This window comes from Pseudopodoces humilis, chromosome 9, assembly GCF_049639895.1.
Source record: "Pseudopodoces humilis isolate 2021_Gansu_Grassland_sample_001 chromosome 9, ASM4963989v1, whole genome shotgun sequence".
NCBI lineage: Eukaryota > Metazoa > Chordata > Aves > Passeriformes > Paridae > Pseudopodoces > Pseudopodoces humilis.
The window spans coordinates 21,470,070-21,496,036 of record NC_142208.1 but is presented as its reverse complement, the minus strand read 5'-3'; the positions used below and the strand labels follow the sequence as shown (position 1 = coordinate 21,496,036).

The 25,967-nt window shown below is 35.0% G+C and overlaps 1 protein-coding gene across 5 annotated transcripts in view; it reads right to left on the bottom strand.

Annotated features, from left to right (window-relative positions):
• Positions 1 to 4,684: 4,684 nt before the first annotated feature.
• LOC102109527 (heparan sulfate glucosamine 3-O-sulfotransferase 1-like) overlaps positions 4,685 to 25,967 on the bottom strand; it is a 52,781-nt gene continuing 31,498 nt past the window's right edge. For all 5 annotated transcript variants that reach the window (XM_088059812.1, XM_088059813.1, XM_005520644.2 and 2 more), the window contains one exon: positions 4,685 to 5,770. In XM_088059812.1, the coding sequence (XP_087915938.1) occupies positions 4,722 to 5,651 (930 nt within the window). In that variant the 5' untranslated portion in view covers positions 5,652 to 5,770 and the 3' untranslated portion in view covers positions 4,685 to 4,721. The remainder of the gene's footprint in view (positions 5,771 to 25,967) is intronic.

The window sequence follows — 25,967 nt, the reverse complement described above, 5'->3', positions numbered from 1 at the left end:
ATTTTTCGGTTAAATTGTGTAAGTAAACTGGTAAATCATATTTTTGGTTTTGACCACAAAGATTAAACAAGAAATTATAGGGATTATAAAGAATATTAAAATTTTTCTCCAACTCATGAAAACATCTGAATAGACAAAGGAAATAAGCACTAAAATTTGATAGAAACAATTTATTTTTTAAATTTTTCATTTGCATGAAGATAGAAAGCTCCTTACATGGATAAGCTTCCCTACAGTAGTCAGTCATTGGTCTTCAATGGATAATCTTTATAGGATTATCAGTTTTGTATCAAGAGGATAGCAAAGGAGCTGATGTGGAGCAGCACGCAATGATGTGTGTGCCCTCTGTAAAGTCCTCCACAGTTAAAAATTGTCTCTACTCTAACAGGTATCCTTTAGGAGGGACTCTAAATGCTAAACTTTCAAGGCTAAATTGTGAAAGACCAGAAGTCAAGGTCCAAAGTTTTTGAGCAGCTGGACACAGGGGATACAATGGAGAAATCCAACCCTTTTCCTGGTAAAATAATGGGTTAAAGTGCAATGGAAGAACTTCATTATTTCTTTCCCATTAGTTAAGTATGGGGGCAAAATCCTAACTTTTAAGTTTCCCAGTAATTTCCTTTATGTACTATAGATAATATATATAGAAAAAAAAAAAGGAGGTTGTATTAGACTCATCTAGACATTAAATGTGTGCTGCTTATTGTGGTTAAATGGATCCAGCTGCTTGATATGGTTAATTCTCTGTAATATTAGATCAAAACAACTATAACTATGGCATTTTTCCTAAAAAAGGAAAGGAAGAGTATTTGAAGTGAATGCTTAGTCTTTCTGGAATGTTAAACACCAAAAACTGGTCAAACCAGCATAAATTCTGCAGTAGTCTTGCACATGTAATTATATCACCTGTCCCAGATGCACCCAAAAATCTTTGAAACAACAGCATGACTTCTTCAAGTGACCTTCCCACAAGAAACTCACTTTTGCAAACAACACTTGAGTTTCAGATAATGAGATGAAATTTATTTGATGATCAATTTAGAGAAAAGTAATTTCTGCTTTACTATCAGTTGTGTAAAATCAAGAGATATATGTAATTTCTTAAACTATGAAGTGTCTCGTTAATAACACCTGTATATACTGATTGTAAGCCTACAGGTCTTCCCAAAAAATTGGCTAGTTTTGAATTCCAAGGGTCAAAAACTGAGAACTTTTTATTTTACTGTTACTCAACTGTGGCTCAATGGAATGACTATTTGGTTGATCTGATTCCCTCCCTGAGCATGAGGGAAGGAAGGTTTTCTTAAAGACTGCAAGAATGGAAAAGGTCAGGATGGCACAGAAGAGTATTTTTCAGTCCAAAAATGAGAAACTGATTGAAAGTTTGAAATGTAAAATTACAGTCTAATCTCTGTTTTGCAGAGGTTAAGGTGCATAGTTTTTGACCATTCACCAAAACAAATTTTTTTACTAGAATCATGGTTTACATAAAAGCAAACCAAACAAACTAACCCCTCACTCAGATTTTATTCATATACTTATTCATACTTAATATACTTCTCATGATACAAGTAAACTCTAAAATAATCATGAAATTCATTCCATCAACTCTGTTCTTCCCCAAAATGCTGAACAGGAATGAGGAGTGATAACAAATCAAATAGGTATGTGCATCACTAATCCATACAGCTCAGCTCTCCTTGAAATGTAAATTCCAGAAAGGAACTTGGATTTTCAAAGATGCATACAGTTTCTGCTAGCTGGTGCTCCTGCATTCAGCTCATTTAAAAATTAGCTGTAAACTTCAGACAAGAAAGACTTGATGCCTGCAAGAATAAATATAGAAAGACATTAGAACCTTTCTATATAGGGATAGATAATAGCTTAACAATATCAGTATTTTATCCCTCCTCATGACATATTATAGCCATGTTCCATTTTTCTGATTTGGATGAACGTTAGACAAGGAAGACACTGTTAGACTGCACACCTGCAGTTATTACAGTTTGGCTATCCAGTGTCCTTCTAGAGAAAATAACCCTACACTTAAACAAAACCCTAAACCTAACACCCTAACCCTAACCCTTCTAGAGAAAATAACCCCAACCTTAAACAAAAAACTAACCCAAACCCAAACCCTAACCCAAACCTAACCATAACTCTAACCCTAATCCTAACCCCAAACCCAAACCCTAACCCAAACCTAACCATAACTCTAACCCTAATCCTAACCCCTAACCCTAACACCCTAACCCAAACCCTAACCCAAGCCCTAACCCAAACCCAAACCCAAACCCTAACCTAACCATAACTCTAACCCCTAACCCTAACCATAAATCCCTACCCCCCTAACCCTAACACTTCCTTTTTCTTGGAAGACTTGAAATCTAATGTGGCATATGGGCATCTGAGTTTTTCAATTACTAGCATCTACCTTAAACTTTTGTTAAAGTATACATTGTTTTCAAATTTGCTTCTTGTAAGAAAAAATTAAAAAGAGGAAAAAGAGATTTTCAGAATGTGTAAGAAACAGAAAGTTATATATTTTTGTCCAATATAAGCGGCATTTTAGGTTGCTCCCTTTGATAATGTGTTTCTGAAATGAGTGGCCTGGAAGGGGTTTTGTTTATCACTGAGATTGCACTGGTCAGGAAGAACCAGCCACGCTAGAGAGTATTGGGAATTTGGATTTGGGTGTTCTGTTATCAGTGCTGTGCCCACAAAATAGAAAGAGCTATTCTGATATAGAACTGTACTGTTAATTCAGAGTTCAGAAATATTCTGGTTTAACTTTTTACTTGACAAAAGATAAAGAACTGTAGAATTGTTAGAAAGAAAAGACTTGTTAGACTGCACAACTGTAGTTATTACAGTTTGCCTATCCAGTGTCCTTGTAGAGATGGTAGAAGAGCAGCATAAACATTCTGCTCTTTGACTAATACAGATATTTTTGTATTTCCACAGATTCTTATTTGACATTATATTTCTTAGTGCCTACATCTGATCAATATTAATGATTAAGAAGCCACTATCTCAGAAAAGTGGCAGAAGTAAAAGAGAATTTACACCATCTATAGAAATCAGGGATGTATTAAATATATTTCATAAAGGTAATTTCAGAGACTAATTATATGCTAGTGAAAATAATTTGCTTTCATATATACACTGTATTTTCTTTCATACATACATATACAAGTAGTAGAGCAGATAAAAAATAAGATTTATTATAATATTTTTAACATTTAACATTTTTTGAGAGAATATTTGATGAAAGTTATTTCCACTTAGTCTGATTCTATCCAGCTTCAGAAAAATACTGCTATATGTCTATGTAGCCCTCTCATAAAGTATTAAAAGCTTAAAAATCAGCCCTGCAATACATACCTGTTGTGGAAAGTGGAAGAATCCCATGGTAGGAACACACACTCCTTTAGGCTGAGCAGTGACGTAGGTAGAAGGACACAGATGCAGAACCCTCACCAGGGTCCAGTTGGGTTTGATGCTCAGAGTTGATTTTCCTCTTTGGTATTGATATGCAATAAAATGCTTATGTGAAAAAACAGAAAAATCAGCACAATACTGTTAAAAAAAAAACCCTGAAAATAAAATCTTGATGCAGGGCTAAAAATGGGTGTAGTTCTTACATATAATGTGAGTATGTCATGCTGAACACTGTGTCTGTGTGTGTCACACAGCAAGAGGTTACTTTAATGTTGGGACTATCCCATGATCTGCACCAGAAATGGCAAAATAAAACTACACCATGCTTCAGGGGGCAAGAAAAGAATATTTTTTTTTTTAACAAGAGCCATTTGCCAATAGAGTTATATAAACCAAAATCAGGAGAACAATAGAATAACTAGTCACAGAGTACAAACATAATTTATATGGTAGTACTAAGAGCTTTCCCATTCAAGAGCAAAGTGACAATTTATGCAATCAAGTATTTGTACAGTTGCTCATTAATTATTAATAATTTTTTGGTATTGATTTTTTTTTAGTGTATAGAGTATCAGTGTTCCTGGGATATTTTAATTTCTTTACATTCAGAACTCTCACTTTAACCTTCTTCAAATAGTTCATATTCTTACTTCAAAAATTTTTTTTGCAAACCCAAGACAGTAAGAGCATGGTTTAATACTCATGTTATACAGACAGGTAGCTTCTAGATCACCTATCCAAAATTACAGGTGAAATAGATTCCTTCTATTATTAATTAAGTACTTCAGCATATTAAAGATGACAATTTATTTCTTGGAGCTACTATGTGCGCCCTTATTTTAACATACAGTTTAAACTCACTTTATGAAAAGTTCTATAAATCAACACCACTATCATGTGGAATATAAAAAATAATAACAACAAAAAATACAGAACAGTTAGAATAATACTATTTCCAATATTTACATTTTTTACAGTTAGATGTATTTTTCCAAAAAAGCAGAACTCTTGTAGAGATACATCTTTGCTAAGTCTGCTGAAGTTAATGTATTTGCATGTGAGAGAAAGAAGATCAGAATATGACTCCCAGTAATCATACAAATACATAAAGCTTATTTTTCCCAACATAAAGAGTACCATTTCAATGAGTTAACGGATGTTATTCCAATGAAGCATGTAAGCAGGATGTTAATTCTCATAATATGAATCTTTACAATTTAGAAAGATATGTCTGAAAGTTTGTCTCAGGCCCTTTTTAGGAAGCAGTGACTCCAAATGCATTAATGCCAGTCAAAGGAATGGTTAACCATCCTGTAAAATTTTGCATTGTGCTCTCTGAAGTAAGAATACAATTGCTCTAAGACAGTGCTGTTAACAAGAGGATGAGGACGCCCTTTGGACTCATGTAGACATCTCTCCCTCCCATCACTTCTGATGCAGTAGAATCCCTTGGTTTGGTTAAAATAAAAATTAGAAGACATAATTCTGGAAGGAAGATTTAGAAATCTTTCAACTTTTTGTAACTCAGGAAGAGGGTCCTTGATCAAAGTATTGCCATCCACTATGTGAATCTGATCCAAACTGAAATGCTTAAGCCACTTTTCCATATGGACATCATATAGACTTCTCTGAATAGCTTTGTATTTGGTGTTAAGCACTCCATTCTTAATAACAATATCTTCAAAGAGCTGAACAGGCTTGTGACTTTCTACTCTGTTGTAATATACTTGGGTATAGTCAGATATAACTCTCTCAGTGGGATCTCTTAGAATGAGCAGCAGTTTAATGGAGCTATTCATGTCATGAATTCTTCCTGGAGCCTGTGGTGATGTAAAATAGCCTGGTGTTTTCTCAATTGTAATTTGATTTCCATAAGAAAATGGCATCAGATTTCTATACCAGTCTATTCCTTTCACATAATTTTCATCCCAGTCAAAGAAGTGGACTTCTGTAGCTGCCACCACAATGTTAGGGTGAATATCCAACATTTCCAGCAAAGCCCTGGTCCCTCCTTTACGAACTCCTATGATGATTGTCTGAGGTATTTGTCGGCTTGTGCCAGGAGGTCTCACCTGTGCTGAATAGTGTTCACTTTTATTGCTGAATAATCCCACTTGTGACTTCAGTGTTTCCAACAGTGCCCCATTCTCAACAGGAGCACCTCGAGCGTGAGTCAGCAGAAGATAAGCTGACACAAGTAGGAAGGCCATGTGGAGAGGAATAATTATTTCAAGATAATGTTTTGCTCAATTAATGAAAGAATAGGCGAGTCCCCTCTTGAGATGGTTGGCAGAACCTGTGGTAAGCACACAGCAAGCTTCTGAAGCATCTGCAAAATAAAGTAAGACAAGTCAGTGCTTCTAAGCTCATCATCAGTTAAAAAATTCAACTCACAATTAGCTAGTTCACAAAGCTAATCTGTGATCCCAATAGGAAAATAATAGGGAAGGTATTTGTTTGAAATGAAGCTGACTTCATTATAGAAGGACAGAAAAGTCCCATGTGTTGGGGTTTTTTCTCCTTACCATGAGTGACCAATAATAGATACCAACCTTTCAACAACTTTTATTTCCTCAAAGCAGATAAGAATTGTTTACCTGATTTTAAATCCTGACCATTTGTTGCTTGCTTTTATTTTCCTAATTCCATATATACCACATACTTCTCTTGTTATAAATACTGTACCCCACACAATAACAATAATTCCAAAGAATATTTGAATGTCAACACCTTTCCTCAAATTCCCTGCTAGATTAGTATATTCTTCTATAAATAACAGACCAGGACAATGGTGCCACCATCTGGGTTCTACTGAGCTATGAATCATACAAAAACTATTCTCTTTACTTAGACACAGAAAACAAAACACAGATATAGGCAAAGTTTTGGTATCTGAGCCCTTTAGAGCATAAAACTGACTGTGCCAAAGCAAGAGTGAAGTGACCAAGTTGGATCAGTGTGGGAAAAAATAAATAATGCAGGGTGGATGGATTCTCTGCAACTATCCAAGCATTGTGATGCACAGTCATGTAAGTGTTGGAAAAGTCTTTGTAAAATCAGATCTTAAGATAATATTCTGCAGTTCCCCAAAGCTCTGTATAAGAGATACCCAGGTGCTTTCTGGTAATCTGTTTAAAAAACAATAACCATTTTTGGAATAATTTTGAATTATGGCTCTTATTTTAACGTAGCCTCAAAAATGTTACAACCTTAGCTCCTTCTCCAGTGTTCACTGTCTCTTTCTTCTTCTGAACATATTGGTCACAGTACTTCATCTCTTAGAAACAACCTTAGAAAACACAGCCAATTCCCATTTGTCATGGCACTGAGGAACATTCAATATTTCTATTTAAAAATTGTTCACTTTGAGTTTTACTTTACAGGCTTGAAAATTTTAAATTTTTGATAATAACAGTCACAATGCAGCAGATTCATTAAATCTATTTTCTAAATTTTATTGAAACCTTCTCCAGCTTCTTGGATATCTAGGGAATGACCCCAGTCAGACTCAATGAGCACTAAACTCACAGTTATATAGCAAATATTAACCCTAAAATTGTCATTTAAAAAATAAACTATGACCTTTAGTGAGGAAATCTGCAGAGAACATTCCCTGTTATGTCCAAGCAAGACTTAAAGGGAAACTGCTTCTTCAAAAAGAGCACAGTTTCAACTAGGAACAGTGAATATGCAATTACTAAATATTGGAAAAGCCTAAGTACAAATTGGCTTTGTGATGACAGACAGGAATGCTGTTCTTTAAAAACTTGAAAGGATGTTTCACTTTAAAGACCACAATTTCTTTACTAAGAACTTCACACTGAAGTTCTGTTTGAAGTTCCCTAGAGCAAAGAATGCAAGAATTTCTATGGCAATCACAGGAGGGAAGAACAGGTATGTTTATACCAAAATCGTTTATAGTTACTATTCCTTTGGATGGCAAGTTTGGAAAATGGTAACCATGCTGTTTAGTGCTGCTGAGGGATTAAAATGCATTTTACAATAATGGCAGCTAATGTTGGTTTTGGAAAGCTCCTCAGGATGCATTTGAAGCGTCACAACCCGGGTGATTCCTGGAAAGCCAGCTTTCAAAGGAGGGACTCTGTTTTAATGATTTCAAGCCAAATTTTTCACAGTTCTCAAGGTTCCTGAACAGTTCAATCTGAGGAAAGGCACAGCTATGCATAAGACGGTTTCAGGAGTAGCAGCATATGACAGCATGGCATCTTTCCAGACCTGTGGTGCCAGCAGCATGATTTGGGAGCAGGGGCCAAGGGAGAAGTTAATAATTCTTTTAACCTGTTCTGAAATCCCAGTGTTAGTTTGCATTCCATTCATCTTCATTGCTAAATTAAATTTTTTTCAGGAAGACTGAGGAATTGTTTTCATTAAAATCTTCCCATTTTTCTCAGTTTACCTCTTTCATGATAATACAACACATTATGCATTATAAATACACTTACACATATATACATTAGATTACAAGTGCTTTGAACTGAGGGAAGACCAGTCTGAATGTCTGCCAAGCAAGGGACTACTCAAAAATACCAAGGTGGAGACATACAGTTCATTATCTGATTTAAATTCTGGAACTATCCCATTTTGAAACAGTTTCATGAACTGATTCTTGACAGGTACGTTAAGTAATTTTATTTAACTTAAAAGAAAACTATTTTTATATTTCTTGAGACTAACTAGGTTAATAGCTTAAATTGAAAAAATAGAAAGGAAGAGGGGAAAAAGCAGGAATTTCTCTGAAATAAACTAAAACCAGAGTAAAAAAGAAACAAGTATTTGATACTGGGACTGTGCAGTAGTATAGACAGAGATATGTTCTTCCTAGACCTGGTGACAGGTGAAAAAATTCTCAAATTCTCTTTTTTATTGTGTTTAAAAAACTCAAAACACTAACATTATTCCATCCCTAACTAACTGAGTTCTCTGGTTTCATCACCTAAGAATCAGGTGCAAATACTGAAACCCAAAGAAGACTGTAAGCTGAATGAGAAAGTCATACTTATCACAGAGGAAAGATTGGTCTTCCAAAATATTCTCAGGTTCACTTCTGATGTGAGTGAGAGTCTGCTTAATTTACCATCCGAAATCAGCAGTTCTCTGTAAAACATAGTCAGACAGCAAGAAGCAGAAGGGATTCTGCATATTCTGTGGGCTGAAGTATTGTTTGAAAAATAATTCAACATAATTATTAACCATTTTAACCAGTTTTCAAAATAATTAGTTGTTTTACAAATTTCTTAGAATCATTGCTAGAAAAAACCTTACTCAGGAAATACTACAGAAAAAATCAAATTCAAAATGTACTGTAAAACTGGTTCCTAAATAGATCAAAATTGCCTTTGGGAGCAATTCTATCAAAACAACATTTCAGCTTTGGCCTAAGACATTTGATGGATTTCAGTGAAGCTCTAATAAGTTAGATTCTGTGGTTAAGTTATAATTGCTACATAAATGTAAAGGTTTTAAAGAAGATTTATCATATAATTAGAATGTTATTTGAATAAATTTTTGTTGTTGCTGTTATGCCTTTATGCAATTGTATTTTTAGAAGATATTAACTGCTTTTTATAATGAAAACAATATATTTTGCACTGGTGCACTGCACCAATGAAGAATTTGAAAGTATTCTTATGAAACTAACCCCATGACACATGACCAGAATTACAATGCCTTATTACCATTTTTCCCTATTATTTGGTAGTGTTGGTGCTGTTTAGTACATAAGGAACATCAATAGACATGGTACTTATTAAGCAGAAAAGTAATTCAGAAATAAATTCATGCTGCAGAAAGGACTAATTAAGTAAATAATACCTTGGGCTGCTGTTTGTTTTATTTTTTAAAACCTTAGACTAGACTTGAAAAGCTGCTATACTGGCTGAAAAATCATTTTAATATTACAAAAATGTACTAAAGACCCTTAACTGCTGCACTCTACTCTGAAAAAACTTCTAAGTGTCTTATGATTTATCTTGCATTGGGGTAAAGTACAAAATCATAGGGTAAACCTAAAGATATTATTATTACTAATTTGTAACATTATTAGTTCCTAATAATACTTCCTGTATTACACTGCCTGTAATGCTTTTCATTGGAGAATCCTGCAGCACTCTGAGTTAATGAACTGCCTGCACCTTATTAAGGCACCATTCTCACCTTGCAGGAAATTGCAACTGACCAATGTATAGATCCAGTTCAGGAGTGCAAATGCTTTGGAAAGTCAGGTTAATCCAATCTGCTCAAGGTCACAGAGCAGGTTTATAGTCCAACCAAGAATAAAAACCCCAGGGCTCCTAATTCTCCATCCAATTCCCCTTCCAATTCCAACTTTGTGTCATTCCATAGCAGCCTCTCACAATCCTGATGATAACTTATAGCTGGATTACATGCTGAACTGAAAAGCGAAGAGGTTCTTCGATGTTTCAACATAAAACTCAAGTTTTGGGGTTTTTTTTTGGAATAAAGCTGCTTCTTTCCACTTGTTCCTCGCAAAAAAAAAAAAAAAAAACAAAAAAAAACAAGTACAAACTTGGGATTTTAGTGTTCCAAGGCATTTGTGCAGAAATACTTGTGTTGGTGACTGAAAACTGCAGCAAGGGGAGGTGGTCAGAGCAAGCATAACAAAATACCAGTTTTTGTCTTGATTTTTAAAGATTTATTCCTGTTACATTCCTAGTTAACTCCTATTAGATACAAACTCATCCCAGCAAAAAGATCAATCCCTGAGAAGAGTGCAATGCAAACGTGTTAAGGTTTACTGGCACACAAACTTGTAACAGCTCAGTTATATCTCTATAATTAAGAACATCTCTAATACTGACAATATGAAAAAAGAATTCCAGACCAACTGCATTCACAACCAAAGGTCTATAAGGTGAACAGTTTCAGAAATTTTTTTGAAGGACAATCATACTGTGATGTCAGTTAGACCCATGTAAAGTATCCCTATACAAACTGGCTTATGTAATAAATAATTCTAAACAACAATATAATACTAAAAGTTTTGGAATATCTGAAATTAGGCCAGTGATTTTCTTTCAGTAAAACTGGAATTAGTTACATAGCATAATGAATGCAAATCTGCTCTCAATATGGCTTATGCATTTTTTCAAAACAGGCAAATGAATTATCCAGTGCATATAGGGCACAGTGCTCAATAGAATGCAGTATCAATGTATTCAAATCCAATAATGTAATGACTAATACTATTAATTGTAAGCATTAAATATTAGAAGTAATACTATCATCAAAAGTCCTCTGCATAATACCTTAATTCTGATTATAATATAACTTGTGAAATAATGGACATTTGAAAATACTTGGCACATGTCCAGTGGTTGAACAGAAAGGTATCCTCTTTAATATTAATTGGAAGGAAACACAGTTCAGCTACTTCTATCCACACATGCGAGATGCCTGGGCAGAGTTCAGGAGACAATGAGAGCACATTTCTGAGAGTGAAAAATGTTAAAAATTTTGGAAAAGTGTGAAGACAATTGTGAGTCTTAATTTTATTACAAGTAGAGCAATTTAGGTTTATATTGGAATGAGATCAATCAGGTGCATTGGAATAATTTTGGAGCTGTGCCCTAGAAGTGAGATTTGATTCAGAAGAATCCCAAATTACCTATTCTGTGAGACTAAAAACTATGTGGAAAAGGACAGTTATCCCAGAGAGATAACCCTTTCTAGGGCATTAAACTTTCCTGCCTCACTTTTATGCTATGCTCTGTTCCCAGTAGTAACCGAATAACATTTGCACTGTCATTACTGGGCTTTATCAGACTCAGGTAGGAGAGGTCAGTCAGTTCCCAGAAATATAGAGTGGGACATGAAGAACATCTCCCACCTGTGACCATGGAAAATGTCTGCTGCCAGCTGGAGAAAGCAAAAGGGTAAGAGAGTAAAATACGACACTGGAGTTTTGTAACAGAGCTGCAAGTTGAGCTCAGTGATCTCTTTTCTTACAAGGACCAGGGGACTAAGTACAAAAAAGACCACAGACCCAAAGTCAAATAAATATTGCAGCTGTTCCTATTGCTGATAAAGGATGCTGTAGATACCCAAGAATTTTTTTCACTTTCATTCTACTCAAATTATGGACATATTTTTGTTAAGGAGATGCATTAAGAATTCTTAAATGAGGTAGTACCTAAAAACCATGATCCCACAGACTGTCCAGAAATGCTGCTTTACTGTTGTAACACCTCTTTGGGTAATGAGAAACCTTAAAGGTTTCTCTTTAAGCATCAATACAATAATATTTGTTAGCACAAAGAAAGACAAAGACATTAACATTTTAAAGTCGCAATCTCAGCAGTGAATTTATTTGTGTGAGCCTTTTCCAATGATATTGCAGTTTTATAGCAGCCAACAGTTACTACCTTACAGGAATTAAAAAAAAGGGAATAAAAGAAGGAAATAGCTATTTGGTGAGTAAAGGTAGGTGCTACAAAGTAACAGAAATCAGCTCCAGGCTTCTACCAAGCACACAGACTATAATGGATAAAGAGGAAAGCTAAGAAATGTTAGCATAAAATATAAACACCATTAAATCATTGGCAGGTGATATTAGCAGATAGGAGTTTTGAAAAAAGTTTGCTTCCCTAAGGCTAGCATTACATTTCCTAATTCCCTTTTCTGATAGAAAATTGCCCAGTGTTAATATGACTGCAAATATGTAGCAGTACAGTAATATATACAGTATAAACACACTAACAATAATTTCTGAGCTAAATAAACCTACACACTTATATTTTATGGAATATTTGAAAAATACCATACTCAAACCATCCACATAAAAGTCACTGAATTGCAATTTCATAAAGATCTTTAAGAAGTTTAGCCCCTAAATCCAGGTACATTCTAAGGATGCTTCTAAATAGACATAAATAAAAAATTCTGTTCCTATTAAGATGCAAAGAGTGGATAGTGGTCAGATTAGCACAGATGAGAAGGCAAATTTTACTTATCACATTGGCTTATTTGAAATGGAATTGCATTACCATTTTGTTGAGTTAAATTTACACCTCTAATTGTTAATTAAGCATCTGAATTAATATAAATTGAAGTAACAAAGATTCTGTGCCACTTCTTCAGACAAACAAGCAGTAGTCATGTAATTATAAAGAGGCAAGATGCAATGATGCATGGCTGATAAGTAGCTTTTGTGTATATTTCTACAGTACAGAAAAAAGGTTAAACTTCAACCTCTCTACCTCTGGTATAATTAATTGAATATTATTAATTTTCCCACACTCATTGTCACAAAGAACACCTTAATACTCACAAATATTTAGGAAATAAAATTAGAATTTGATGCAGAGGATTTATGAGAGTCCTGTCTTTTAAAGGAAAAAATTCCTCTGAGGGTCAGAGATGGCAAGAAAAGCATTCAAGGGAGATGAGTTAACTCTGTGGTGCAAACCAGCAAATTCCTACAGGACATCCATGTCAAATAACAGACACTAAAACCTTTTATTCTTTTGTAAAGAGCACAGATTCCTGGTGTTAAAAAAAACAAAACCAAAAAATCACATACACAAGCCCTTCCATCAAATCCTACCCCTGCCAAAAAACCCTAACCAAAACTGAAAACCCCACCAAAAGCCAAAGAAAAACCATAAACCCATGCTGGTTTTAAGGCGTTACTCCAAGGACTCCAAAAAGGGATCTGAGAGCTTTTCTGGGCAGCACTTGCCAACATTACACCTTTTGTTTTCAGCACTGCCCCAGTGCAGGGGAGGAGCAGTCTGGAAAAGCTCATCAGACCATGGCAGTGGCTTGGGGATCGCCCTGAGCCAGCCAGGAGTGACACTTGGGGAACAGCCAGGGGGAGCAGCCAGGAAACAAAAGTCTTGCAGGCAGGAAGGTTTCTTTATCCCCACCTTGAAATCTTTTCAACAGTGAGACATCTCAGATGAGGTGGATGAGCCAAGGTCAGAATCCTACCCTTTGTTTAAATCCTTCTGAATAACTTCTCCAGAGCTGTGGCATTAGTGCTCTGATGCTGTCTGAGAAGCGCTGCTCTACTGGGTCCCATCCAGCTGTTGTCTATCCCCATCATACAAGGCATGAAAGAAACTGATCCTTCCCTTGGTAATGAGTCCTGCTATCCAACAACCACCAGGCTGAGACCTTCTAATGTCAAGTGCCAGCAGTAAGAGAAGGATCCAACTTCTTGGCTCAGGGTTACACTGTAAAGCACAGATGTAAATCGAGCAGGGAATTCACCCAGAGTAAAAAAAAAGCAGCTGAAAGGCCCATGAGAGTTCAAATCTTTTGGCCTTGTAAAGGATGACTGAACAAAATTTAAGAAAAAATAATAGCTCAGGAGGTTTTTTTTTTTTAAAGAGTGATTATAGAACAGGGGATGTGAGAGGATATGAAGAAGCTGAAATAATAAATCAATGATGGAGTTAAGATTGAAAATTTAATTTTGAAATTTTGAATACTGGCTCAGGCCCTGATAAGAGACAAGATCAAGATAAAGGTCAGAGAAAAACAGTGTGAGTATGAATGTTTGATAGAATAATGGGAGTTACAAAACCAAGAAACATATTAAATTTACGCTGAGTTTAGGTATGCTGAGAGACTTTGGGCATCAAAGAATCAAAAATTATATAGAAAGGAGTTCATAGTCCATCTTTTCTTAAAGTAAACAAACAAGTATGACTTGAAAAGACCACAGAAAGTAACTGCATAGTAATTCTTAACACTGATTAATAAATAAATTAGTAAAATATATAAAAATATATTAGTAAAATAAATATATTAGTCAAAACTCTGTCTTCCACTGGTAAACAAATCCTTGCTAATAAAGAAGGCAAATACACTGCAATACAGAAGAGGCAAACATATTAGAAAAGAAATAAATTGATAAAATGTCCCTTGAATAGAAGCTCAATGCCTACAACACATATCCATCATCAATCTGTGTGCACATCCAGCCCAGAGATAGCTGTAGAGCTACAGGAATGGAGGCAATTTAGGGAACATTTGAACATGTCTGGAAACTGGAATACAACACGTGAAACAGCCCTCAGTACGACACTCCCGTGTCTCTCACACTGCTCCTCAGGCTGATACTGGGAGGCTGAGATGACAGGCTGCAAACATGGAGTAAGTAAAAGGCAGATTATTTTCTGGCTGTTATGGAAAATCAGAAATCAGATCCTTGCTCCTTACTGAACCCATTTCAACTGCCAAAGTAGCACATTAAAATACAGTGAGAGGATACTCAGTACTCTTATGAGTCTGAGAGCAGATAACTAATACCACACAATTCTAATGATTTTCCCCAGGGCTTCTGAGATTTAGTAGGGTCCTATCTGACTGTCTTTTCCATTTTTAGTTAGGAAAGACAGAACTTAGAAAAGCTTCTATGCAGTCCAAATTTTTCAAACTTTGATGTACAGCCTGGACCCACAGGTATGTCAGTAGTACAACCAAAGATGTAGGTACACATGTCAAAAACTCCTACACTTCAGTGGAAAACAAAGCAATTCTCTTTCCTTTTTCTGCCCAGTCCAGACTGTTATGACAACTTCCCTGTGCAAAAATGTCCTTTGCATCGAGAGGTTTCAGGTGTCCTCACAAAAACACTTTCTGCTGTTACAGCCCTGCATTACACAGCACGGTTAATTCAAGCCGAACATGCTCCTCACCACGCAGCATCGCTTCTGCCCCACAGCTCAGCGCCATGCTGCACCCAAACATGTCTTCCACACTATTCCTTTAGTGCTGCTTCGCTTCAAATCACTTACAGCTTCTCAGAAAGGCCCTTTGATGGCTGAGAGTGCCTACAGCAGTTTTTTGGCACCTTTAAGCTCTGTCAATTTTCACCTAAGTCTTTAAGGTAAAATCATGTTTAGGAGCCATCACTACATTCAGGATGTGGACTTAAAGACTTCAGATTTGTGAGACTTGTGACAAATTGTGAGGATTTGGCACATTAGAAACTCTAACTATAAAGAGCTACAACAGATGTGTTTGGAGACAAAATAAGAACATGGTAAGAGTAGCTCTGAGATTCAATACTGTGTTCAATGTTTATGATAATAAAATTTATTAGTAGCAATTTTTTATTTGAAACTGTAGTATCGATTTGGAAAACATCAGTTGCACCTAGGTATTTTATAATGACCTTTTCATATTTTCTGCTTAAATCTGAATGGTCTTATCAGTATTCAGAAAATTGATAAGGTGCTAGGAACACCTATAGCAGAGAAAGAGGCAGAGGTAGGGAAGGGCTCTGACATATTCTCATAATTAACTGCATATTAATTAGAGCAGTAAAGAGTTAGAATATTCAAAGCCATTCTCTTAAGACTGGGTAGTCTGTACAACAAATGTACTTTAATTGTCTCTAAATCCCCTGATTTCAGCTACTCAAGCAGACAGTATGACAGCAGATTGGTCTCATAGTGCCACAACAACTGGATGTTTCCCGGAGGACCAATACTTCAACACAGCATAGAGGAGAGAGGTACCTCCATTATCTTACATTTTCTCTCTCAGTCTCTTCCCAAATAAAAGAGAAAAACCCTTAAAGCACAAAGTTTTGCTATTTTAGTTCCAAACTGGCAAAAAAAACTTAATTTTTTTTGTCAGAGGATGTGATCAATTTTGTGATCCTAGATCCATGTTCTACCTGCAATTAAATTTTTCTTCTTACTATGAATTGCAATTAATGCAATTAATATGCAATTAATATTTTCTTCTTACTCCTTAGCTTATGATCCACGTATTCCATACTGTTGTAGTCTACTTACTTTTTTCCTCAGGAAATTAAAAAAAAAAAGGTTGATGATCAGTACTCATTTCTCTTTTTGCTGTTCTCTATTACAAGTAAAACACTGTTATATAAAGCAAAGATGTAGGTGTTAGTATGTGGTGGTTTTAAACATGAAATACACTTCTGACCCTTGTTTCTTTGCCCCATGAATACCCTCAGCAGTCCCTGTGGATGGTGCAATTTTAAAGAAAATCATTATCTCACTGTACCTTTTACTTCTGAATCCATTTTCTCTGCTGTGAATGAATTCAGGGTTTTTCCAGTGCTAACAGGATATTATTAGCAGTTTTTTTGCAACATCCTTCGTTGGTGTCTTAGCAGTTACTTTAAACATTTTGAAGAACAAATGTCAACATGTGAATATCAGTTAATTTACAAGTCTAGTGGGATTCATAGATGAAAACAGAAAGTAAAGCTCCAAACCAACACTTTGAAATCAGACTGCTGAAAACCACATAAAGTCAGAACGATGTTCTGCTGCCATTTACCATGGAGAACAAGAGTTTACTCCTTTAATAAAATGGAGATGGAGTTGGATAGTGCTGAAACTGAGACTAGAGAATCTTGATTCACTGCATAAATTGTGGTGCAATTTTTAAAGGTTTTGAACACCTGAGGTTCTCTTGCATTTTAGGGTGGCTGAGAACTCCACTGAGGGTTGCTGTGTTCAGGCGCTGATACAACAATTTTCCAACTGAGCAACATGGAAGAAACATATGCCAGTATGTGTAAAGATTCTCTAGCAGACCTCCCCCTTTGCAGCTGATGATGTGCCCAAACCTTGTACCACTTCAAAAGAACTTTAATATTTTGAAAAAGCCTCACTTTCACACAGTAGTTCAGAAAGATTAATATGAATTTTAGTTAGGGAAAGAGGATCTCTGGTGGAATTTCCAATTTACTTACACAACCTATCCATCCTCCTGCTCTCAGGGTTTAGTATCTCAGTGTTTGGCCATTGCCACACGTAGTGGTTTGACAATACAGTCATAATACTATTTCCCCTAAGCCCAGTTTGTGAGAAATGTGTAATTCCATTTAAAGCAATATAATGTTTAATTTTGTGACAATAAATGATTTTTTTTCTGCATTCTGATTATGAGTGTTCATTCCTCTTACCTTAAAATATGCGCTCACAAGGGAAAATAAATCTGGATTTGAAATTTAATTTGTAACTATAAAATATGGAATAGTTATTTCTGTTTATAGCATACTAAAAAAGTTAGTGCAAGTACACAGTTTAAGCTACTGGTTATTGATGACAGTTCTGTTTTAAAGCAATAATAGCTTTTCCTCTCAAGGGAGGACAGTATTTCTTCTATAAACTATAAATTGTATATATTATTTCACATTTTTAATGCTGAATTTTCATCTTAGATTTGTAGTTTGACATTTCTTAGCTAAAATATTTTCACATTCATGTCCCACTTATTCTTAATGGCATCTATCAATTTCAAGCAAAAGGAACATTTATATTAAGAGAAGGTTAAATTTCTCCCAGAAGGTTTTTTGTCCAGGATGGTGATAGGGATACACTTGGAAAATTATTACAACTACTGATACCCTAAGAGGAATTAAAGTCAACAGAAAAAGTGACTTTGAGTTTACAGATAATAAACAGTTCAGAGCAAATTTTTGAGATCAGAATCAAGATGCTGGGATCAAGCAATATTTGTCAGTGTGTGAAAAATAAGGGATTCAATTACTGAATGTGAAAGAATCATGATTCCTATACTATGGAACTCACCAAAATTATATAAGAATTAGGGCACAGCATGTCAAAAAAGTAATAAAATAAAGCTGTTTCCTCTGACATTCAAAAAACGTAGCTGATATAACTGTCATTCAGAGTCTGGAAATATTTCAGTCAAATATAAAAGTACCAGGAGAAATAAATCACTAAGTCCAACCTATTTCATAAAACATCATGATCTACTGTGTGGGTATGAGTATGCAAGAGAAATTGAATGTGAAGTACCTTAAATTATAACACATAACCATCTTCCACTAAATGCACCACAGTAGTGAAAGAGGAAAGGATTGGAGAAAGCAAGGGAGGTGATGAAAAGCAAAAAACTGAGCATTTGTAGGAAAAAACAGGTTGTTAATAATTTAAGCAAGCACAGTTAGGTTCTGTACTTGTGCAAATACACACACACACACATATATAGCACACAGAGAAATATAGAACAGACAGTAATAGAAAATAATAGAGGCAGATTAAATAATTTAAATTATGTGGGTTTATGAGCAATGCAGCCGATGCTGATAAATGTAGATTATAAAAGTGAATTGCAAATAGCTAAATGTGTGTACACTAGAAACATGTCTGGGATCAAATATTCAAGTGCAGAAGAATTTAGATTTGTTACAACATATCAAACCTTAAGAAAATTTAGATTCTACTATGGTGCAAGTACAAAGGGTTGAAGGATGGTATTGTGGTAGATTCGAGTGGAAATTGAATCAATTGAAGTTCAGGTTTTACATTTTCTTGTGGGAACCAAATCAAAGACACCTTGTGCAGTTATGCCATAACAAAGTGAGATGGAGTTTGAATTTACAGCTGATTACATACCTTCCAAAGAGAGCAACTTACACAAACTCTGTTTATTCGCATGGGGAGTTAATGTTTAGCAGCTAATGTGTTTTACAATTTACACCTCAGATTTCTCACAGCAATTTCCTCTTGAAGACAAGCCTGAGAATGAAGTTTTTCAGAGCCATTTATGCTGATCTCCACAGAAGTCAGTCATAGTATTATTTAATTAGTAGCACAGTTATGAAAATTTTGAAAGATTCCCCTCTCTTCCTCACCTAGCTCTTTTCAGAATTGTATTTCTCACCTTTTAGTGATATTCCAATGGCAAATGCAAACACCTTGAATGTCCAGGTGATAGAAGAATGGGGGAAACCATGAAATTAATTCCTTAAGGTTGAAATGCTGAGTTGCATTGCTACAGCTGAACAATAAAGGAAACATTTAATCACTATGCATGTTTAGAAATACCTCCAGGTGTTCTGGAGAGATTTTAAATCACAGAGCTGAAAATCTGCCAAGCAATATCAGCCCACATATTGAAAGATATTTTAAACCTATGAACAATACTAAAAATATCATTGTCATTGACGTAAATTGAGAGAAATTGCACTGAAATTAGTGAGAAAATGGAAAGGAGTGATGATATGCTAAAATTAAATCAATTTGTTTAGATTATGTCTCCCTCCCATACGAACAAACACATATCCTACTTTGCTGAGCAAAATTTTTATGCTGCTTTTGGATTCCATTGGTCATGCAAGCTAAATAGCATAGGGTGAAAAACAAAGTTTATTTGGCCTTCTGACAAAGTACTTCACTATTGATTTCAGGGTAAAAAAGCTTCAAGGTGGATTAAAAAAATGGCTCAGAAAGCAAAGTGTAGGAATGCACAGGAAATCCTCAGCATGCAGTTAATTCACATCCTTGCACCAGACAGCCCTTTAGGAAAAGATACTGGCTGTGAGTTTCAGAGTCCAAGGAGCTTCAGTTGCTGATGCATTTGAAATTTGAATTTCAAATTAGAGATGGACACCTAGATCCCTTAGACTTCCTGGAAATCCTTACCCTTAGGATTCTTTATGAAGCACTCAAAAATCTCAGTGAAAACTTAAGTTGGATGCACAGCAGAGGACAAAGCCAGCACATTTTTAGTATGCAAGAGCAGTAAGAGAAAATGACAGTACAGTTTAAATGCATTTTGGTAAACTAATGGTTCAGAGTGACTAGAACAGAGTGTTTCATTCTGGTCAATCACTCTCAAAAGGAAGAGGGAGTTCAGAGGTGGCTGTCAACAAAAGATTGCAAGCATAAATAATTTGTCAATATAAGGAGATAGTAAAAATATGCAGAGTTTGTACTTTGCTGGCTGCATTAGATAAATGAACCAAGATAACCCTTGCTCATTCCCTCACAAGTTCACAAAACATATTTCAGAGACATAAAAAGGCAACAAAATTAAAACTGACGAAGTTATATGCTCTGAACAATGCACAATTCATCTAAGAGTGTCATTGTCACTTAATGTTACTGCAGACCTATATAACATAAACAAAAAGAAGGCAACTGCTGACAAAGAAAAAGGACATTTTAAGTTGTATTTCAAAAAAAAAGTATTAAATTTCTTATATAAAAATAGATTTTACAAGAGCTCCAGGTGAAACAGAGATCCATTTGAGAAAAACTGCATTTTAGCTTCATGATAACTAGGAGGTATGTCATACAGAAATATGTAGCAACTTACTAAAGATACTTCCAAAGAAATTTCATATAAATAAAGTCTAAATAATTTTAAATTCATTTGGATGTGTTTGTTTATTGTGTTCTCTGGAAAGAGGGAGAGAGAAAAAAAATCTCCATTTCTGACTAAATGACCATAGTTTCCACTTATCTCTCAAAGCCCAACTTTTGCCTTTCACTAATTTAGTAAAGACTATGAAATACACAATTAGAGCATACATAGTCTGACATTGATATTGAAAGTACAAGCAAATTTGGATCTGCAGAAAACATGGAAAATCAGAGCAGCATGCCAAATCGGAGTTACATTCCAGAGGGGAAAAGGCTGCAAATATAAAAAATGAAGCACTCTAACAGAGTAAGTTAGGAACACAGATGCTTCTATGTTTCACAGATGCCAGGGCACAAAGTAACATGATTAAATTATTAAACTTAAGAGGATGTGTGATAACAACAGTTCATTTAATTTCAGATTGTGAGTCGTGTTCTAGACTCTGACTATTCTCACTGATCTCTAAATTTTCTGTTGTTTCATATCCAATCAAGACACCAAATTCTAGGCCTTTTTTACTCAGATCACACCTCACTAACACAGAGAATAACAAGATTATGATCCATGTAAATAATCCTTACATTCTTCCTGCTTTTTTGCTTGGAGATGGCATCAATTCTCAGAGAGTTTCTAATTCATCAAATCGCATGAAATTCTTCAGGGCAGACCTCTTATCTAAGCAAAACCTCCACACCTGGGATTTGTACAGTTAGACATTTATCTTCTTTTTTCTACTTATACTTGTTTCTATTAAACTGTAGCCTATTTTATGCACACCATTTCTTGGAGATAGCGACAGCATTTTGACACCCAGTCCTGTTCTCCAGTATGCTTGAGTCCTTCCTGTCTTAAAGCCACCCTTGTCTCCCCCATTATCCAAGTAATTAATAAAAGATACCACCTACTGGGCTTTTCTGTGCTTTAAAATTGTGCAGTCTGATGTGGCTTTTTGCCAATAAACACTGAACTCTTCAGCACAACTTTCATTCAAAATGTATTAAAAAGAAAGTACAGGGATTAAATACAAGGCAAGAGTTGATATGTGATTAAATGAAGAAAAAGAGACATGAATATATGCAGTGAACAAGTTAAAATATAATTAGCCATGAAAGGAACATAATTTCATGTGACAAACAACAAACATCTAGAAATTCTATCTCATTCATCTCAATGGAGATGTTAATTTTAGATTAAGTAAAATTAAAACAAATACAGAAGAGACAAAGTCAGCTCTCCCTCTCCGAAGCTACAAGCAAATCAAAGCATGCTTACATCTTAGCAGTGTTTTTAACTGAAACATATTTTAACCTTCATCTGAGAAAGGCTATCTTTGATTGAACCAAGCATTTCCTTGTCTTGTATCCCCTCTCCAACAGTGGCCCACCAGGGACACTTGAGGGAGTGTACAAACCCAAGGCATTTTGCAAGCATGCTTTCCTAGGCTGCAGTGAGTCTGAGCTTCAGTGGCTCTCTGGAACAGAATTAAGAGCTTGATAGTCCTTAATGGACAATATCAGTAACTCTGTAAATATTACTACTTTTTGAATCATTGTTAACACCTTTGTGTCAAGGAGCTCCATGGTGTAACTGTGTGAAACTGAAAAAACACTTCCTTTGGTTCAACTTAAACACAGCACCTGCTAGTTCCACCTAATGCCCAATGTCCCTGCAATATGGAGCCAGTGAACAATCACTAATTACCTGTTTGCTCACCACTCATGAGTTAATAAACTTGTCATAGCCTCCTTCAATTTTCTTCTTCCCAGACTGGAAGCTTGTAGTTCTACCTGTTAGTTGTTTAAAAGGTTTATTTAATCATCCTTTACTCATCCTACCCATTCTTCTCTTTACCTGTTCAAGATGCAGGTGCAGTGCTGTGACACTGCTTGTAACTATGATGTTCTCTAATTTATTCTATTTCGTTCTAAAAATAATATTAAATTTGCCCTTTTTTTTCCTGCTACTATTTTATGATTCAGAATGAAAATCTCACAGTGAAGTTTTTCAACAATAATTGTCAGTTTGAAGCCCATTCTTGTGCACAAATTTATAATTTTTTACCCTTTAAGAACCACTTTGTATTTATTTACATTGAATTTCATTTGCCACTTTATCATTCAGTATCACTGAGGTATTTCTTTGCAGTTTGCTTTCATTTCTTCTATTCTAAATAATTTACTATCAGCTGCAAATTTTCCTGTATGAATTTTCCTGCTCTAATGCATTTGAAATAATGCTGGTCTTATGTCTTTAACAAGTTGCTTTGTAAGTTCTTGTGTAGTCTACACTATTGTGGTTTAATTATTGTTGTATTTTTGGGCTTTCTGTTATTCTTGGATAATGGAGTAACAGGCCTGCCTTAATTTCTTACATACTGATTTCTTGGTGCCTCGTAAGGAGACTTAGCCAAAATCTCCTTTTAGAGAGACATTTAGAATAGACTAAATGAATCTCAAAGACATATAGCAAAAGTAGCTGAAGAAAGCTATTTATTATATATTATCCAATGAACTAAGAATAAGTCAATTGAAATTTTTGCATTCTAGAGGTTCTTAATTTGTTACTGAAGTCCAAGACTGAAAACAAGCACACAGTTCAATATGCCAATACACTGCTTTGGAAGAGGTCTGGATGTAATCATCACTTCACTTTGCTGAGATCTGCTGATGTTTTTGCAATAAACCTGCTCTACAATAACTATAAAATACAAACCCCACCTGCCAGTGAGAATTATTTGTACTCAGTTTAATAACTTTGGAACAGTTTATAAGAATGGGTTAAATGCTAATGCTAAATGTTAATAAAGCAATAATGTTTTTACACCTGACATTTTATTATTTGGTTAAGACTATGCAACCTCTCTGACACTGACCAATTATTTCTTGAAGATCAGTTGTCAGTGTCTCAACTAAATTTAACGTATTTTCATTTTTCTCTCTATTCAAGACATGACTGAACAGAGATGTCCAATAAAGCTCTTAGTCATGTTCTTGAATTTAGGCACACATTAGAATTCCTTGGGATAAAAAAAGCCATATTTCAGTCTAAAATATTTCAGTCTAAATAATTACATTATTTTATAATGAAAGAAAACCAGGCTATATATATTCTCCCCCCTCCCCCCAATATCATGCTGCAATTTCTCCTGCAACATCTCCTTCAGCTGGAACATCTTCCACATCAGATCCTGGAATATTTTACCTAGATTGTTGTATCTGGTACTTGAACTTCACTTCAACAAGAGTAAATCTTTAAGTTCATGTAAATAGCTCCCTTTCTAAATTCATTGGAATTGCTCACACATTCTTAAATACTTGATTAAATGTGACAAATGAGCAAGGAGATCAAAAACAACAAACTAAAAAAAAATGCTCAAACTAGTCATTTCCTGTAAAAATTAGATTCTGACTCACAACATTTCAAGACTCCATAGACATGGAAACACAGGGCAACTTTTTTTAGAAGTTTTCAGTAAATTTTAATGCATCCCTTTTGAATTAAGATTAAAATGCATCCCTCCTAAATAAGGAACCTTTAATATACAAGATTTCCAAATACAAGACTAGAACAAATACAGCCCATATAAACAAGGACAGTCAGGTATATATCACCTGATAACTACACCAAACAGCTAAGAATAAAATCATACCTAATTGGTAAGTACTTTAAAATATGTATGTTAAATATTTTTCAAGGCAAGAGAAAATATTTTTCTCCCACTGTTTTCTTTTAAAGTGGATATTTGCACATGTGCTTACATTATCAGAACTTATTATTTTAATATATCTACTCAGAGTAAGAAAATTCACTGTGCATGTCCATCTGAGGTAAATAACAGCTTACATTACCTTCATGTTACCAGTTTTTAATCTTACTGATGAAAAACTTTAAGTACTTTGGCAAATAAAGGCAATGCTTTAGTCCCAGGCTGCAGGGATTTTCACTGACCTCTTAACTATTCCTGTTCTAAATTGCTACTTCATTTTTAATGAGTGTTCTATAAATGGAGTAGCTGTTTGTATTCTGAATCTGCAAATGTTGCAAAAATTTCTAAAAATGGGTCAGACTATTATTATATAGTAGTAAAAACTAATACCTTGGAGTCTATTATTATATAGTAGTATTTAAAGAACATTCTCAAGAGCTGATGTTTAATAGTAGACATATTTTTAATGACAGAAATATAAAATAACAATATCAAATAATGTTGACTTTAAAAAAAAACTCAGAAATATTAAGCCCCAAATAAAATCAACTAAATAAATTAAAACAAATGTCTTCAATTGAACAACAAAGAGCAAACACCAACATGAATATGCACAGATACAAATTGTTATTAAGCTTGAAGGATGACTTAACCATTAGTCACTGTTCAAGACTCAAGAAACCTCAATTCTGTTCTACCCCTAAAACTACTGCTTCACTTCCATAAGAGATTCAATTTCAGTTAATTCTAGCAAGCTTAGTTTGGACTGTAATAAAAAAGCCACATTGTGTTTCTCATAACATCTAAGCTAGATTGATTGTACCTACAACATGTGCTGGAGATCACTACTGAAAGGCCATTTGCAGTCCAAAGTTTCTTAATTGGTGTCCCTTCTGCAGAACACCAAATCTGAAACACTTAAATATTTAACAAAAGTGGTGTGTCATTAAGATATGTTTGAAGGGCTGCTGTTAGGACACTAGTCTGGGCTCTGGGAGGACATTCAAGTACTTGATTAATCTGACTGAGATCTAATTTGCCATTATTAGACCAGACCACTTCAAGATCAACACATTTGTCCTCTCCTCCTTACCCAGCTCTTCTATCCAATATACTTTTCAACTTCACTTTAATTAACACCTCCCTTTGGAATTTCAGTTTTTGAGATTGGGAAGTTGATAATAAATTGCAGGCATAGCTGCAGAGACATGAACATTGTTGTTGCCATCTGTTGGAATCTTTAGTCTTGAAGAGTCCTGGAGGTAACTGTACCCTCATTCCATTAACAGGACGATTTCAGTCCTGTTGACAACAGACAGTGAGAGGCTACAAATGCACATTTTGAACTGCACAGAACAGTCTGAATTAGCATGTGGTTTGTATCACTTGTTAGCAAAGGCTAACAGCTCTGCAAAACATATCATCATTTAAATAAGAAAGGTTGCTTTAGCAAATTCCTAGTCTTGATTTGTGCTGCCTTAGTTTTGTTTTCTTTTAATTAAGTCTCAAGGTAGATCTCAAAATAAACAATCCAATTAAATTGCAAAAATTTCCATAATTAATTAGGAATCAGTCTCCTTTGTTTGCTATTTATACGCATAAGTGCCCAAACCTTAAGAAACAGGAGTGGAATAGAATAGTAGAAATAAACTTTTTTAAGTGAGTAACTTCTATA